The sequence below is a fragment of the Schistosoma mansoni genome, chromosome W (genome assembly GCF_000237925.1).
Source record: "Schistosoma mansoni strain Puerto Rico chromosome W, complete genome".
In the NCBI taxonomy this organism is placed as follows: Eukaryota; Metazoa; Platyhelminthes; class Trematoda; order Strigeidida; family Schistosomatidae; genus Schistosoma; species Schistosoma mansoni.
Window position 1 is genome coordinate 21,982,996 of NC_031502.1, and position 18,203 is coordinate 22,001,198.

At 37.1% G+C, this 18,203-nt stretch overlaps 2 protein-coding genes and 1 non-coding gene across 3 annotated transcripts in view; all 3 read left to right on the top strand.

Annotated features, from left to right (window-relative positions):
• Positions 1-13,948, top strand: part of Smp_130810 (hypothetical protein) — a gene marked incomplete at both ends in the record, with an annotated part of 126,151 nt that extends 112,203 nt beyond the window's left edge. The window contains 6 exon segments of the mRNA XM_018788974.1: positions 3,351-3,364; positions 3,369-3,611; positions 7,002-7,248; positions 10,943-11,162; positions 12,826-12,992; positions 13,842-13,948. Coding sequence (XP_018654464.1) covers positions 3,351-3,364; positions 3,369-3,611; positions 7,002-7,248; positions 10,943-11,162; positions 12,826-12,992; positions 13,842-13,948 — 998 coding nt within the window.
• Positions 1,612-1,662, top strand: Smp_182470 (putative dynein heavy chain; the record flags this gene model as incomplete). The annotated part of the gene is made up of 1 exon (XM_018788976.1): positions 1,612-1,662. The coding sequence occupies one exon, from the start codon at positions 1,612-1,614 to the stop codon at positions 1,660-1,662; it is 51 nt and encodes a 16-aa protein (XP_018654465.1).
• Smp_tRNA_02357_Pseudo_TTA.1.1 lies at positions 11,261-11,330 on the top strand. Its single transcript has one exon. It is a non-coding gene (tRNA).
• Positions 13,949-18,203: the final 4,255 nt, after the last annotated feature.

Here is an 18,203-nt window from a genome sequence, read left to right on the forward strand (position 1 = left end):
CAAGCATTTTCACAGATAGTTTTCCTATCTTGTCTAATTTGGATTTACAGTTACAATCATCAAATTCATGTGTAATCTTTTTGAGTCCGACAGAGTTAGCGTCCATCTTCATCTGACAAATGATCTCATGAAGTATAGCAGAGACGTCGGAGGTTGCCTTTTCAGATGTCTAGAGGTAATGTGCTCGAGCCCGTTAATGGTAGGTCCAGATTTTGAATCTCGCGAGTGCGGGATCGTGGATGCACACTTCTGAGGAGCCCGATAATACGACGAAAAGGCCATTCAGTGCTTCCAGGATTTCCATGGTGGTCTAGCTTCAATTGACTCACGCTTGCAACTATGAAGATACTAAATCTCCTGAAAACCCCTTCTGACATTTTTATATATCATTTGTTGCCATCCAGGATTGGAATCGATCAGTCTTTTTTTGGTATATGTACATTCTGAACGAATTAACCCGATATTGACATTTAGTCACAAGTTTTAGTTAAAGTTTAATTGTGACTAATACTATAATCCAGAATGTAAGTTTCATCTTGTTTGAAACTCATCATTCGAATACACCTGTAACCGAATAGTGTTGTTCACACTAAGACTCGAATACAGTACTGTTTTCTTTAAAATATCAACGAGATATTCATTGAAATACTGAGTTAATTTAAACATTAACCTGTCCAATACCTGTAAACAAACAGAAGTCTTACTAGAAACAGCTTTTAATATTATCTTTCACAAAACAAATGGATCTAATGCAGATGTGAAAGCGAGGATCGGCAAAACAAGAGCAGTATATTTACAACTGAAGAACATTTGGAACTCAAAACAATTGTCAACCAACACTAAGATCAGAATTTTCAATACAAATGTCAAGACAGTTCTTCTGTATGGGGTGAAGACGTGGAGAACTACGAAAGCCATCATCCAGAAGATACAGGTGTTTATTAACAGCTGTCTACGCAAGATACTTCGGATCCATTGGCCAGACATTATCAACAACAAGTTACTGTGGGAGACAACAAATCAGATTCCAGCGGAGAAAGAAATAAGGAAGAAGCGCTGGAAATGGATAGGACACACTTTAAGGAAATCACCCAACTGCATCACAAGACAGGCCCTTACATGGAATCCTGAAGGCCAAAGGAGAAGAGGAAGACCAAAGAACACATCACGCCGAAAAATGGAGACAGACATGAGAAGAAGGAACAAAAGTTGGATAGAACTAGAAAAGAAGGCCCAGAACAGAGTGGGTTGGAGAATGCTGGTCGGCAGCCTATGCTCCATTGGGAGTAACAGGCGTAAGTAAGTAAGTTAGTTCACAAAACAAACACAGTGTTGACAATTTAGAATATACGTTTGAAATTCATCATATCATTCAAAAGTATCATTTTTCCTTTCTTATTCTAGATCACATATGGTGGACGTGTAACTGATTTCTGGGATCAAAGATGTTTACGTACGATACTTCAACGTTTCTTTCATCCATCTACATTAAAACCGAATTATGTTTATTCATCTTCTGGTATTTATTATCCACCAACTAAAGAAACTTTAACAGAATATTTGGAATATGTATCTAGTTTACCATTTAGTTCAGGACCTGAATTATTTGGTATGCATGAAAATGCTAACTTAGTATATCAGGTAATAAGTGTTCTAATATAGAAGTATAAATGTAATAGAGTATATTATTAATTAAATTCATTTAGTATTGTTTGTTTGAATCTTCCCATTGATGTTTAGGACTGCAATACGCACAGTAGCATATATGCCAATTCGAGACTGACCAGTTGTAGGCCTAAACATCAATGGGAAGATTCAAACAAACAATACTAAGTGGATTTAAACTTCACCCCATTGCACAAGCAAGTGGCTATCAGGACTCAATGGCCGAGTGGATAACGCGATGGTGTTTGAAGCGAAAGGTACTGGGTTCGAATCCCACAGTGAACATCAACTCAGTTGCAGGTACATCCAGCTAACGAGTCCCAAATAGGACGAAACGCGCGTGAAACTGGATTCTACTACTAGCCACCATCCATCCTTGCTGACAATATTATTAATTGTTTTATAACAACCACTAATGATCAACAAATATTGATATTACAGTCCTACAAGTGGTTACTAACGAGGATACTGTATAATACAGATATTAAAATCCAATACAAAGCATAACTTCTATCTGCAATTTGGAAGACTTTTCCGGTCTCCCACATTGTCCGGACATTCCATGTACCTACAAAAATTGTCTCTTTGGTTGTTAGAAAGTGCATCGGCCTCATGACTTCCGAAGGAACTCGGCTTTCATCATGAGACGTCATAATTATTCTTTCTACTCCCAGGGCAGAGTTTAAATGGTTTGAATATTCTTTTCTGGTTAGTGTTTTTTTAGCGAGTTGGTTTTCTACGGGATGGGGTTGCTAACCCTATGCCCAACCCTCTTCCTTTATCCGGGCTTGGGACCGGTAGTAGCCCCCGGAGGAACTATAGGCGGAGTTATAACTTCTATCTGAATTACAGAATGATGATTTATTAATGATTACCAATCAGTATGAACCTTAGATCAAGTAGAATTTACTGATAATCTACTTTGCCCGACCTAATAAGCGAAATGTTAAATCTTATATGTTTGTAGTCAAACTGTGAATTCATCATTTGAACTCAGCTATTACTGAAGAGAATTTTGTATTGTGAATTTATTTAGGTGAAAATACTTCAGAAAGGTTTTGGCACTCATAAAGAATGAATAACAATTGAAAGCTTGTATATTCATAGACAAACTAGAACGCTAACAACTACCCTATGACAACCGTTGATTAGTTTGATAGTTGAAATCATGATTCAATTGAAGCTAGACCACCAAGGAAAATCTGGAAACACTAGACGGCCGTTTCATCCTATTGTGGGACTCCTCAGCAGTGCGCATCCACGATACCGCACTCGCGAAATTCGAACGCAGGATATATCAGTCTCGCATGCAAGCGCTTAACCACTAGACCACTGAGCCGGCATCCAACGATGTTAATGTCTGACTTCAACCAATCCCCGAAATTGAGCAATCATTTCACCAATGTCTTCAGTGATTTGATATCTCCCAACAGATCAGGTTGAACTCCACTGGTTACTACTTCTCACTAGAACTCTAGGAAATACCTCTTGAAGCTAAGGAGTCCCACAATAGGACGAAGTGACCGTCCAATGCTTCCAGGTTTTCCATGGTGGTCTAACTTCAATGGACTCATGATTTCAACGATATAATATTACTAAAAATCTCCAGAAACCCCCCCCCACTTCTGATTATAAGTTTATAATTCTGTTGTTTGTTTGTTTTTTCTCTTTTTTAATAATCAAAGCTCCAAGAAACCAATAATTTATTATCTGTAATCCTCAATATTCAACCCCGTACATTGAGTACATTAAATAAAGGAAAAACAAATGATGAATTAATTTATGAACAATCAGATTTAATATTAAAAAAATTACCAGAAAATATTCAAATAGAAAATGCCCGTCCAGATTTATTTAATTTAGATAATAAAGGTCGGATAGATTCATTAACTATTGTACTTACACAAGAAATTGATCGATTCAATAGGTTATTAACAATTATCAAGGTATGTATATGTATATAAATGGAATCATTATAGTTGACATGGTTACTATGATATATATATATACCAACTACAGTGCAAAGTCGTGCATTGAGGAACAGCTGACAGATGTATTTCTAGTAAGGACTGGAGTCAGACAAGGCTGTCTACTCTCCCCCTTCCTCTTTCTTCTGGTGATTGACTGAATTATGAAGACTTCAACATCTGAGGGGAAACACTGAATACAATGGACATCTCGGAATATATTAGAATATTTGGATATCGCAGATGACCTAACTCTTCTGTCCCATACACATGAACAAATACAGACAAAGACAACTAATGTAGCAGTAGTCTCTGCATCAATAGGCCTCAACATACACGAAAGAGAAAGCAAGATTCTTAAATACAACACGGTGAACACTAAGCCGATTAAACTTGATGGAGAAACTCTGGAAGTGGTAGAAACATTCACGTTTCTGGGAAGCATCATTGATAAACAAGGAGGATCGGATGCAGATGTAAAGGCGAAGATTGGCAAAGCAAGGACAGCATTTTGACAATTGAAGAACATATGGAACTCAAAACAACTATCAACTAATTTCAAAGTCAGGATCTTCAATACGAACGTCAAGACAGTCCTACTGTATGGAGCTGAAACGTGGAGAACTACTAAATCCATCGTCAAGAAAGTACAAGTATTCATAAAATACTCAACATCCATTGGCCGAATACTATCAGCAACAGCGTTTTATGGGAGAAGACAAACCAGCTTCCATCTGAATAGGAAATTAGGAAAAGACGTTGGAATTGGATCAGACATACATTGAAGAAATCACCAAACTTCATCACGAGGCAAGCCATAACTTGGAATCCGGAAGGGAAGCGGAAAAGAGGAAGGCCAAAGAACACATTACGTCGGGAAATAGAAGCAGATATGAAAAGAGTGAATAACAACTGGAAAGAACTGGAAAGGATTGCCCAGGACAGAGTTGGATGGAGAATGCTGATGGGTGGCCTATGCTTCTCCGCGAGGGGTGGCAGACGTAAGTAAGTTTTAAGTAGTATTATATCTGCTAATAATTTCATAATATCATCTGAAAATTCATTGTAAACCAGAGTTTATTGTACTTCTGTTCTGTTTTAGTATAAACTCTACAGTGGTAAGCAACTACAATGTCACTATAGATCATATTTAGAACATTTAGAATTGGATATAAGTAATTTGCTTTTGATCACTTAGTAGAATCCAATGTCTCATATTTCCAGACTCAATGAATTCGTGATATAGAACAATAATCATCAGTAACTGACTCATTTTAGATGTAATCATGTGAACTTGAATAAATTGGAGATAATTTTTGAACTATATGATTTTGCAAATAGCTACTTATTTACGCTTCTCGAAATTCACTTGGTATTGTTTGTTTGAATCTTCCCATTGATGTTTAGGACTGCAATTGATCAGTCTCTTATTGGCATATGTGCATACTGTGCGTATTGCTCGATATTGCCTTAATTCACAAGCATTATAAACAAAGATCGATGGTAGCTAACAGTGGAACCCATAGCGGGCGTTTCATCCTTTCGCTTCAAATGCCATTGCGTTATCCACCTAGCTACTGAGTCCTGATAGCCACTTTCTTGAAGCGAAAGGTACTGGATTCGAGTCCCACAGTAAACATCAACTCTGAGATGCAGGCACATCCAGCTGATGAATTCCACATAGGACGAAACGCGCGTGAAACTGAATTCCACTGCTAGCTACTATCCATCTTTGCTTATAATTCTCAAAATATTGCCTAGATTAGATCAATTTATTCGGGTTAATTACTCTTACATTTTTCACTTAAGTTATCAAAATCTTACATACCATAATAACTAATAATACAGTTTAAAATTAGAAATTTGAATATATTTGATACCCTGATTCAATTAATGAAGCTTTTCTGTTAAATTGAATCGACCGATTTCATGATCTTACTCATCATTACCTTCACACCAACAGTTAATTTCAAACAAATGCAGTGAACAGAATACTTGTTGGGGACAATCGAATGTATTTAAGTACAAATTACAGACTATCTCACTAAATTCTGATAACCATACAATGAACAGTTAATTTGCAAGATAACAGCCAATTGTCTCAATCTCCACTGTTCTTTTTGCAAATATCAGTCCGTCTTATCTGATTTCATTGTTTATGCATTTTCCTACCAATTGCGCTTTATTTCAGTTTTTTCCTTATCGGTCTTCTGCCAAAATACATTCTATGTCTGACCATCACCATATACTACTTATATGGATATAAGTAGACCACACTACACTCGTCTCCCCTTTAAAGCATTCGTTCATTCAGTGGTTCTGCTCGCCGTGCTCACCTTCTTCTTGTATTGCAGTCTGTGCCAAGCTCCCCGTCAAAATGTTGAGTCTGCGGCGCGCTGACCTCCATAGCTCCGTCGACCTGCCGGGGGATCAACATCCGACATCCACCCGGCACCTGGGACGTTCAACATCCGTACTCCACCGGCCTGCTGAGCCATCTACATCTGATGTCCACCCAGAAGCCGCACGTCCCACTGCTCCTCTACGTCGACAGCACCTGCTACAGCCAACGCTGACCCGCCAGAACACTCCAATCGACGTCACCTATCCGCACCAGACTGCCCCAACCAGCACCTCGACTCCAAGCCCACAGCGGCGTCTGCAGAATAGCACCCTTCCTTCTCCTGGTTGGCAGCGACACCAAATGTAGTGAACAAGAACACGAGTGGGGACAATCGAATGTATTTAAGCACAAATTACAGACTGTCTCACTAAATAACAAGATATATTTGATCACACAGAAATATCATTATGGAACTAAATGAATTACAATAAAAGTATAATAATTAAAACATTTAACTTTCTATTAGTGATCTACATTGTTCAAAATTCACTTCAACTAATTCTGTATGAACAGTCGCACACAAACACATATACTTACAAAGAATGGTTCAAGTTTTGAGTACATGATGATGTACTTAGTTATCAAGTTATTGACTGTTAGTTAGGTGGTACTAATCCGTTCCAATCTATAAATATATGGTTGTGACTATTGTTTCATATTTTATTCATTGATAATAATCTTTTTGAACATCATTGAGATTAGTTTTTTTATTATTTTAGATTAATATCATGAATGGATCAATGTTAGGTCATCATTGGGAACCTGGAAGACCGAAGGTCCGTGATTTGAGTCCCGCATATGGGATCATAGATGAGCACTGCTGAGGAGTTCCATACTAGGATGAAACGGCTGTCCAGTGCTTCCAGGTTTTCAATAGTAGTCTAACATTGATCCATTCATGATATTAATCTAAACTTAACAATTTCCTTACAATCCTATACTGATAGTTTTTTTTTATTCTTTAGAATTCTTTGAAACAACTTAAAAAAGCAATTAAAGGATTTATTGTTATGTCAGAAGATTTAGAAGGTGTATACACGGCAGTTTTACAAAATTCTGTACCAACTATTTGGTCAACTAAATCATATCCAAGTTTAAAACCATTAGGTAGTTGGATAAATGATTTAGTACTACGTTGTGATTTTGTTAATACATGGATGATTAGAGGAAAACCTCTTTCATTTTGGATATCTGGATTCTATTTTCCTCAAGGTAAATATATATTCGTTTTTCTAGTTCAGTTTTTGTTGTATATGCATGCGAAACTAAAGGATAGAATATATATGAATCATAAGAATGTATACTAGATTTGTGGTGTGGGTTACTTATATCCGCATAAGTAGTGTATTACGATAGTCGGGCATTGAATATATTTCAGTAGAAGATCGATAAGGAAAGAACGGGAACGAAGCGCTATCGGTATGAAAATGCATGAACAATAATAATCGGAGATGATGAACTGATATTTGCAGAAGGTCAGTCAGTCAGTCATAACGTAGAACTTCGTACGTACGTACGTACGTACATCAGTTCGAGTTGCCATACCATATTAACACACAGATGCAGTTATCGACTCAAATCCCATAGTCGTAGAAATAGTAAGAGTATAAGCAGTAATCTGAAAGATTAGGGTTTGAAGATGTTATTGAAAGAGTATAATCCAATGAGATAAATTTAGAAAGAGAAAAGAGAAAGAGACATGAAGAATTCAGAAGAATAGAATTTGGTAGAACACAAAGAGTGGACTCACCTTCGCTATTGCAAACGATTTTGAGTCATGTCATTCAAGGTCTCTAACCATTGGTTGCAGAAGGAACAGTCAAGATTGAGACGACTGATTAATAGTTTGCAAATTGTCTATTTACAATATGGTCCTCATATTTTACTGAGATATTCTATAATTTTGTACTCAAATACATTCAATTATCCCCATTCTAGTTCTTGTATACTACAGATCGACTTACACTGACTAGAAATATTAAGTGAAGTACAACTATTTAAAAACACTTCTGTTATGCCCCGATAACAATAGTGAATGGTAACTTTGGGATCCATTTATGGACCGATATTATGCACATAATTTATTTGCTAAATAATTAAACTTCTCATATTCATGTTCCTTTCATTGTGAGCTTTATTTTGACCCTTGAACTATTATTGTACGATTTACTATTCCCGAGTTATACCCAGTCCATTAATTACTGCTCCCCCTATTCACAGCCATATTTGGCTAACTCTTGTACAAATGTTATTTTCTATTTCATGGTGTAATGTGGTCAGTCTGTTTGGTATATAAATTCAGTATGTTTGAAATACAAGCATTCATACCACAGAGGCTGTTATTGGTGTTTAGGACTTAACTGGCTGGGTTAGGCAGAAACAGGATCGATAAGCACTCTAGACTGCTCGTACAGTTTTCGTGTGGCACTGTTCCAATCGATAATTCTCTGCTCTCTGATTGGCGGTCTTATCACGTCATACATTAACTGGGCATCCACTCGGCTACAAGATATAACAACTTCCGAAAATTTATGTTTCAATCTTTTATCTGAAAAATCTAACTCAAACTATATCAAAATTGTTGGTAGTCAAGAGATTAAACTCTTAATTAGGGGGTTCACATAATTAAGTTGAGTCAATATATTTAGTGATCTTAAGTAATATGACTTGAAATCTTTTACAACTATGTACATATGATCATGTTTATTTTTGTTTTCCTATCAATTTTGAATTTTAATATTATCTTGGGACTATCAGCTCCATGCTTTAAAATTATTTCTACCATCATCCATATTACAGTTATTTTCCCGCATCCTTTTCTTTAGCTTGATCACTTTTAAAATCGGTGAAATCACCTTTACATATTGTGAATAGAGATTAGGCGCTCACACGCGAGACTGATAGATCCAGGGTTCTAATCTCGCGAGTGCGTGATCGTAGATGCACACTGCTGAGTCCCATACTGGGACAAAACGGCCATCCAGTGCTTCCAGGTTTCCCATGGTGGTCTAGCTTCAATTGACTCATGATTTCAACTATCAAATTACTAAACTCTCCCCGAAACCCCCTTATGATATTGTGAATATTTTGACTGAAATTAGCGCCGACCTTCAATTGATTAGTTAGAACTGAGTACCGGAAATCATCATGTTATAGGCAATTCAATATGAAATTTTTTACTGAAATAACCTTAACAATCACTAGCATAACATGAATCCATTTTCAGTAATCTCCTGTTGTTTAAATGTCACATTGAAAAAGACGGCAAGTATATAACTCATAAGTAGTACTTCGTATAGGATTAATCTGTTCAAATTTTCAACATTTAAAAAGACAATTTGACAGTGTACTAGACAGTAGGGCGAACCCATCAATATTTATCATATGAAAGCATTTATTAATCAAATGATACTTTATACATTGACTAATATAGATATTTTTATATGTTTGAAATTATGAGTCAATTGGAGCTAGACCATCATGGAAAACCTTGAAGCACTGAATGGACGTTTCGTCCCATTGTGGGACTCCTCAGAAGTGCGCACTCACGATGACGCTTCGTGGAAATCGAACTCAGGACTTATCAGTCTTGCGCGCGAGTGCTTAACCACTAGACCACCGAGCCGGCTGAGGAGTCCCACAATAGGACGAAACGGCCGTCCAGTGCTTCCAGGTTTTCCATGGTGGTCTAGCTTCAATCGACTCATGATTTCAACTATATAAAATTACTAAAAATCTCCACAAAATCCCCTTCTGATAATAATATAGATATTGCTAATACACATATTAATACGATTTTCATACGATTTAATGTTAACAGTATTTTATGAAGCAAACTACTGATCCTTACATTATGAAATAATGTAGGGGGAGGTACTTTACTGAATATCTATTTCCTCTATTCCTATTATGTTAAAATGATGTTTTAGTGATATGGAACTTAGTTGGACCTCCAACAGGAAACACTTACTAACAACTTCAAAAGTTTATAAATTATACAAAACTAAAGTAGAAAATATGTTATGGTCTTTGTTCTTGCTCTTATCAAGATGATCAAGGGAACTGTCTGTATGAAATTTAAATATTCGTATATATGCTCTTGATTCGTGCTTGTTGTTGTTCGTGCTTCTGACTGGTTGTGGAATACATTTTCCCTCTTCTGAACCTAGACTTCTCTCTCTAATTAGTGGGGCTGGGATGTATTGGAATAGTTATCTTATTTGGTTATTGTGTCACAGAATCTTCGTTCCGTTTACAGATAAGATGAACTCGTGATGTAATCAGAAGAAGGAAAACTCAATTTGCTGATAGTGCTGATACGAAATCTACCTTTAAATGACAACTTCACTATTGAATACAATAGAATAATCATTGAGGATGGAAATCATGAATGAAATAAGCATTCATTTTTGATGTAGGTATGTTCTCTGAGCTGAAGAACAAACCTACATCAAAATCACTCACCTGAGCTGCAAATCTTCTCCACCATCTCATAAACATTCATGTCTAGTGTCTCTTCATGCATTTATCATTCAGTACACATGTACAAGATTTCACTTATTGTACTTCACAATTTGTCATCATTGGAGCTGTTTCACAAAGTAACATTAAGTATTTACGTATAAAGTAACCTATACAGTAGTAGTGTAGTGAACGAGAACACCAGTTGGGATAACCGAATGTATTTGAGTACAAAATTACAGAACATCTTAATAAAATCTAAGAACCATACAGTAAATACTTCATTTACAAAATGTAAATCAATTATTCTTTCGTTTCCATAGCAATCATCCTCGGTTCTCATTCTCTTTTCTATGATCTTCTTAACCCTCTGACTCGAGACATTTCACTTTTGACTGATGATATATACTACTTATATATGTCTATATCATGTTTTTTGTTTTAGGTTTTCTAACTGGGATTTTACAAAATTATGCACGAAAATATGATTATCCAATTGATCATTTAACATTTAAATTTAATGTTCTACCATATTATCGTAATCAAGAAGAAATTTCTATTGCTACATCAAAACTTCGTCTTGGTGAAATATTAGATGTTGATAAAATGATAGATAAACCAAAAGATGGTGTACTTGTACATGGATTATTTATGGATGGTTTCAGGTAAATATAACTGAGAAACTTATAAAAGCATCTTTTTAACTTCGTTTTGTATTGTTTGTTTGGATCTTCCCATTGCACAAACAAGTGGCTATCAGGGGTCGGTAGCTGAGTGGATAATGTGATAGCGTTTAAAGCAAAAGGTACTGAGTTCGAGTCTCGGAATCGACATCATCTCTGGAATACAGGTTCATCCAGCTGGTGAGTCCCAAGTAGGATGTAACACACGTCCTGGATCCCACTGCTAGCAACTATTCATCCTTCTAACAATCTCATCTTAATTGTGTAGTTATCCACAGTAGATTGGATATCATGAATTTGTCTAATGATATTCAATTAATTGCAATATCTCTTTATTTGATCCAATTCAATAAGTGATCACTAGATCACTGTCCATTTTGATATTTTTTATTAATACAAAAAGACAGCCATGTAATAGTATTACTGTAATTAACAGGAAATAATCTATCATGAAAAGGTTAATACAAATGATATATGCTAGACTTGTAGTTCACGTAGCTCTAGGTTAAAATTTACAAACCTATCTCTAAAAACAATCTTAACTTGAACAAACGATCCCAAGTGAGGAATCATGGGTGCACATTGCTGAGGAGTCTTATACTAGGACGAAACAGCCGTCAAGTACTTCCAGGTTTTCATTGGTCGTCTAACATTGATCCATTCATGATCTCAATCGAAGGCAGTAATTTAATTAGAGAGAAACATTGAAAATTACAAAATAATGAACAACCGTTTGATCGTAATTTAGAACAAGTCACCATTTTTAATTTTATAGAGAAGATAATCTAGCAGAAATAGGAAAGTGTAACACTAAAATCAACAAAAAGTATGATATATTATGACATAATCAGGCTTATCTTGTACCATTTGAAAGCAAGTTGATGTTCATGTAGACATATTCAAAGATATCTCATTTTCAGAAGGGGGTTTTGTGGAGATTTTAGTAATTTTTATATAGTTGAGATCATGAATCCATTGAAGTTAGACCACCAAGGAAAACCTCGAAGCACTAGACGGTCAAATCATCCTATTGTGGGACTCCTTAGCAGTGCTCATCCACGATCCCACCTAACGAGATCCGAACCCAGGACCTATCGATCTCTCGCGCGAGCGCTTAACCACTAGACCACTGAGCCGGCATCGTACGGTGTAAATGTCCAACATTAACCAATCCACGAAATTGAGCAATCATTCACCAATGTCTTCAGTGAGTTGATATCTCACAACAGACCTGGTTGAACTTCACTAGTTACTGTTTTTCACTAGAACTCCAGGAAATACCTTTTGGAGCCAGTCACTTGTGAGCATATGATCATTATCAGAAGGAGGTTTTGTGGAGATTTTAGTAATTTTATATAGTTAAATTCATGAGTCAATTTAACCCCCTTCTAATAATAATCATATGCTCACTAGTGACTGGCTCCATGAGGTATTTCCTGGAGTTCTAGTGAGAAGCAGTAACCAGTGGAGTTCAACCAGTTCTGTTGGGAGATATATCTCATTTCCATTTGAAAATTGTTCTTCTAATGATGGTGTCAATACTATGAGTGTCATCCAGGTCAGAAAATACAACATCTACTATATTACATATCTTTTTTATCTTCTTTACATAACTTTCCTTTATTCCTTTTTCTTTTTCTTTAAGATGGGATGATAAAACAATGCAAGTGACTGATTCTATACTAGGTGAAATGTTATCTATAATGCCAATAATACATATGAAACCAGAAATGGATTATGTACCTGATTCAAATGATTATATTGCACCATTATATAAAACTGCAGCTAGAGCTGGTGTATTATCAACAACAGGTGAGTTTTTGATGTTCAAGTATTTTCTTTTTTGTTTTTCATTTAATTGTCACTATTTAAGGACAATTTCATTTGTAGATAGTATTTGTAGCAGATTGATTGCATCTGAGGTATTGATGAAAAGCAGTGAGAATCGGCAGGTTGTTTCGTCTTAGTAGAAAACTCTTCAGAGGTACATAAACACGACCCAGTTAGATATGGAACTCACGGCTATCAGCTCTCTTTGCTAGCTCTAATTGCTACAAGCACTAGCCAGGTGTCCAATGTTACAATGTGGAATTCAGTTGAGTTGCTATATCATGGATGCGCAATGCTGAAGAGTCCCATAATAGGACGAAACGGACATCCAGTGCTTTCAGGCTTTCCATAGTGGTCTAGATTCAATTGACTCATGGTTTCAACTATCAACTAATAACTCCATTATTTGGCTGGATTAAAAAAAGCGATGTTTTGCTACCTATTAGTGATGACAACAATTTTTAGTTTACATGACAATTTTTGGAAATCTGGTAGCAATGGACAACCATTTAATTCTAGAGTAAGACTTCAGAGCATTGTGCATTCACAGTCACACTGAGGATGAAACCCACAGCCCGCTATGTGCCGCAGCTAGCGCCTATCCTTTAGATGGTTAGATTGGTACCCAGTGGTCTGCGATATTCCGCAATCAGTTAACGGCCTCAAACCCGGCACGTTAGAACTCCATTGTTTACAGCTTCAAATGGCTGAGTCTACTCCTACCAATTGTCATACAGATATCTAATATCAATATCATAATTAATTTTTATAAGATGATGTCTATCCATTTATCACATTATGTTTATCAATGTTATTTTGCTTTACTTTAAGGTATGTCAACAAATTTCATAGTTGCTGTCCCCTTGAAAACAAATAAACCTCAAGCGTATTGGATTGAGATGGGTTCATGTTTATTATGTGAATGTGTAAATCCCTAAGTGAAACAATCTTCAATTGGGCAAATATATGGAGAATTGATTACGATTTTACTTTCTTCGCATTCCATCTTACAATAAATTACATAACTCATTGAGTTTCGTTCCATTCACCGTACAGCAAACATACGGATCAGTTATGAAATCACTAACCTATGTTTGATGTATTTAATCTGATATTCCACTTTTATTTAATAACTACGTGAAATGCTAATATGATCCTGTTTAATGTTATTTCACTTATACAATATGATTATTTTGCGAATCCCAACTATTCATACGATTCAAATGAACAGTCAACGATGTTATGGACTGATATCATGTCTTTATTTGGTCACCTACAGCTTCCTACTCATTTACTGTCATGTTAGCCAGTATAAAACAGAGTCAGTCAGTCAGTCAGCCACAACGTGGGACCAGGAACACATATGCATCGGTTCAAGTTGCCATACCTCGTTAGCACAACAAGATGAACACCGGATTCATAGAAGTAGTTAATTTACTGGTGGTAGTATATAAAAGATAGGTTGTATATAAGGAAGGTTGTGGTTAGCTGTAGGTAACACATGTCCCAACTACCTTAGTTGATCAAAGTTTACAACTTCGTTAGCTTACTCGTCCTTACCTATTATACAACGCTTGATGTAAACACTAAAAATCCAGCTGTCATCATCCACTAGCAATGTTCAGAAAATATTTTTGACCAAATCATACTAATTAAGTACATCTTGGAGGCTTGACCATAACCTACCTTTCACGATATTGATGGGTCGTGAAGAAACTGAGTAACTGAAAATCACTTGAACTAGTTTTCAAAGCACTTTATGGCTAGTTAAATAACCACACCTACGTTTCAAAGATAGCATAAGCTAATACCACAGAATTGTAGACTGAAGGAGTGAAGCCGAACATCAACATGTACCTTGCAGTTTGGTTACAGGCGTAATACTTCGTAGGCTTATAACTTAAAAACTAGCCGCATATGCGGAATAGCAAGTTAGAAGGGGATGGTGAACGAGAGCTACTGGGGCAAATAGGCTTTTCAACTACTAGAGCTTTGCTGCATCGTCAGAATAGCCAATCCCAACTACCGCATCGAAGTACCAGCTATGGTAGAGTACACATCCTCATCTATAGTCACACTTTGACTGGTGACAACACAACACATGAACTGATACCTGTTGATTAAATAGTTCGACTTCATAAAAGACTTCAAACACATATAGAGAGCGAGCTCTCGCAGTCAAATATAATTTATGTTGTTAATAATCCTACCTCAATAAATCTCCTAAGTAATATTTTTGAGTGGTTTACTGTCAATCGTACGAATACTATTTTGAAACTTAATCCATCCACCTCCGGTGCTAAATGCTGGGAGTAACGCTAACTTTCAGATACCAACCCATTGGTTATATTTATCAAATTGTTTTTCCACACAATATAGGATGTATAATTCCTGGTGACGGAGACAAAGTTCGAGTTACATACTTCATACAAAAATCCGAATACCATTCGAATCACATTCAAGCGATCATCTACGTATTGAAAAAAACACTATTAACATCACTGTGAAATATCTACCACATCAATCTTCTGTATTAATATAATTTATAAAGACTAAATCTATTATCTTATATGAAAAGATGATCACAGAGACCATTTAAGTATTCAGGGTTGTTATACATAAAAAGAAACAATTATCTACATTATTCGAATATAAAGAACTCAACATCAAAGTAACCTACACTAGGAAGAAATTTGTATTAGGGATTAACATTATAGTATCTTCTTCACTCCAAACATTGTCACGAATATCGGCCATGATTCACTGCCATAAAGTAGGACGGAACGAACTGCTGCACAGTAAACCCGTCCTTTGGTTGCTAGACGGATATCTCGCCTACGCCATAAATGACGCAAGTTGGCGAAAGCTAGACTAGCCTTCCGTATCCGACTACAAGGGTTGATGAGACTCCCAAGATAAGTGAAGCGGTCAACACACCCAACTACTTCACTCCCTATCATTAGTTCAGGTGTCGATGCAACCCAATCCTAAAGTAACATTTTGCACTTCGAGGGGGAGAATCGCATCCCCAACATGCCTACATAGTTGCTTATAGCTGTCAAAAGACTCCGCATTTTGTCAGCGTCTTCATCAAATAGAACTATGTCATCTGCATACTTTAAGCCAACAAGTGAATCTCCTGGTAGAAGTCCAACCTCTCTAATATTAAATGATGAAAGTGGTGTCTCTAAAAGCATATCAACGACAAAGCAAAACAAGAATAGAGGGAGTTGACAGCCCTGACGAACACCACTTGAGGTAATCAATTCTGATGACAGTTCGCCATAAGTTCTAACTCGACCAGTTGTGTTCGAGTACAGAGCCTGTATAAGTTTAACATACTTCTTTGGTACTCTTTTCAGTGACAAACACTGCCATAGAACCTCATGATCAACAGAGTCAAATGCCGCCTTAAGGTCGAGAAATACTACTATTGTGGAACGTCTGAATGTGTGTCTATGTTCTAGGACCTGACGTAGAGTGAATATCTGGTCTATACAACCACGTCCAGGTCGAAAACCAGCTTGGCTTTCTCTAGTCTGCTCTTCATGAGCTTTGGTTAGGCGTCCAAGTATTATTGAAGCTAATATTTTAGACACTATATTAGTCAAACTGATTCCTCTGTGATTGTCACAAGAGGACTTTTGTCCTTTCTTATAGACTGGCACAATCAGTGATTGGGACCGGTCAGATGGAATTACGTCCAGTTCCCAGATTCTACCTAAGACCTCAGTCAATATTGCTGCTGGTACTGGACCGTCATCCTTAAAAATCTCAGGAGTAAACCAGTCAGGGCCTGCTGCTTTCCCTCGCTTCAGATTTCCTATGGCTTTTTCAACCTCGTAGAGAGTTGGAGGACTTACATCAAATTTCCATTCAGGTCGACTGGGGATCGTGAAAAACCGAAGTGTTGTTGAAGGCCCAGTTGAACTGATCCCTAAAGTGTTCTGCCCATCGATCCAATCTCCTGGATGAGAAATGAATGATGTGCCCATCTTGTCTGAGATAGTTACGCTAATAATTGGGTTCCTAATGCCGTTTCTTTAATAAGTCTAAATAGCTGTCTGCTGTTACCTATTGCCGCTGCCTTTTCCATCTCTCTTGCTTTCGCTACCCACCACTGTTCACGATCATTGCGTAGGCTTCTTATTAGCCAGCGCTTAAGCTGACTCCGCTCTTCGTTATGGTCGGAGCCAAATGGGATGAGTTTTCGAGAATCTATATGCGCGGTAGATGCTACTGAGATCCATTGTTTCTCCCTAACCTTGTAGTTTACCGTACTAGCAGGTATCACTGCTGTTTCCATAGCTTTTCGGATATCATTCCACGCTGCTTCGGGGTAGGCACAACTTACATGGCTGCCTTACTGTTTTTTAGTTGTTCCTGAAATATATTCTTAGCTTGCCTATCATATATATATATATATATATATATATATATATATATAAGGATATAGTATAGGAAGGAAGAAAGTTATGAAGCAATTTTATTCTCAAGGTTTAAGGGAAGATAAAGAGCGTATACACCTGCGCCATTGCGATTGATTCTGAGCCATGTCACCAAGAGTCTCCAACCATTGGTTACGATAGTCGCGCGGACCGCAACCAAATAGTCTGCATCTACCAACATGGCTCAGACTAGAAGTTAGTGACTTCAAGCACTGATGCCACGTTTTGGTTTGGCCGCCCCTGACTCTCTTCCAACCATCGCCAATACCAGTCAGCATAACGCGTCGTGGTAATCGGTGTTCAGGCATACGTAACACGTGACCCAACCATCTCAGTTGATGAAGATTCATGACATCATCATTCCCTAATACCCTGTGTTTAACCTCACTATTACTTACCTGGTGATCTCAGCAGATGCGAGCAATGTTCCTAAGACATCTGTGGTCAAATACTAGTAACCTACGAGTATCTTCTACTCTTAATGGCCACGTTTCACAGCCGTAAATTGAAACAGCCAACTGCTGCGCAGTATACTCGTCCCTTAATTGATAGACGGATATCTCATTTTCGTCATAGGTGACGTAAGTTGACAAAAGCCAAACGAGCTTTTTGAATCCGTGCTGAGATTTCGTCAGACACCAACCCATTAGGGCTGATCAGACTTCCAAGATAAGTGAAGTTGTCGACGCGTTCGACTACTTCACTCCCTATCCTTAGTTCAGGTGTTGACGCAGACCAGTCCTGG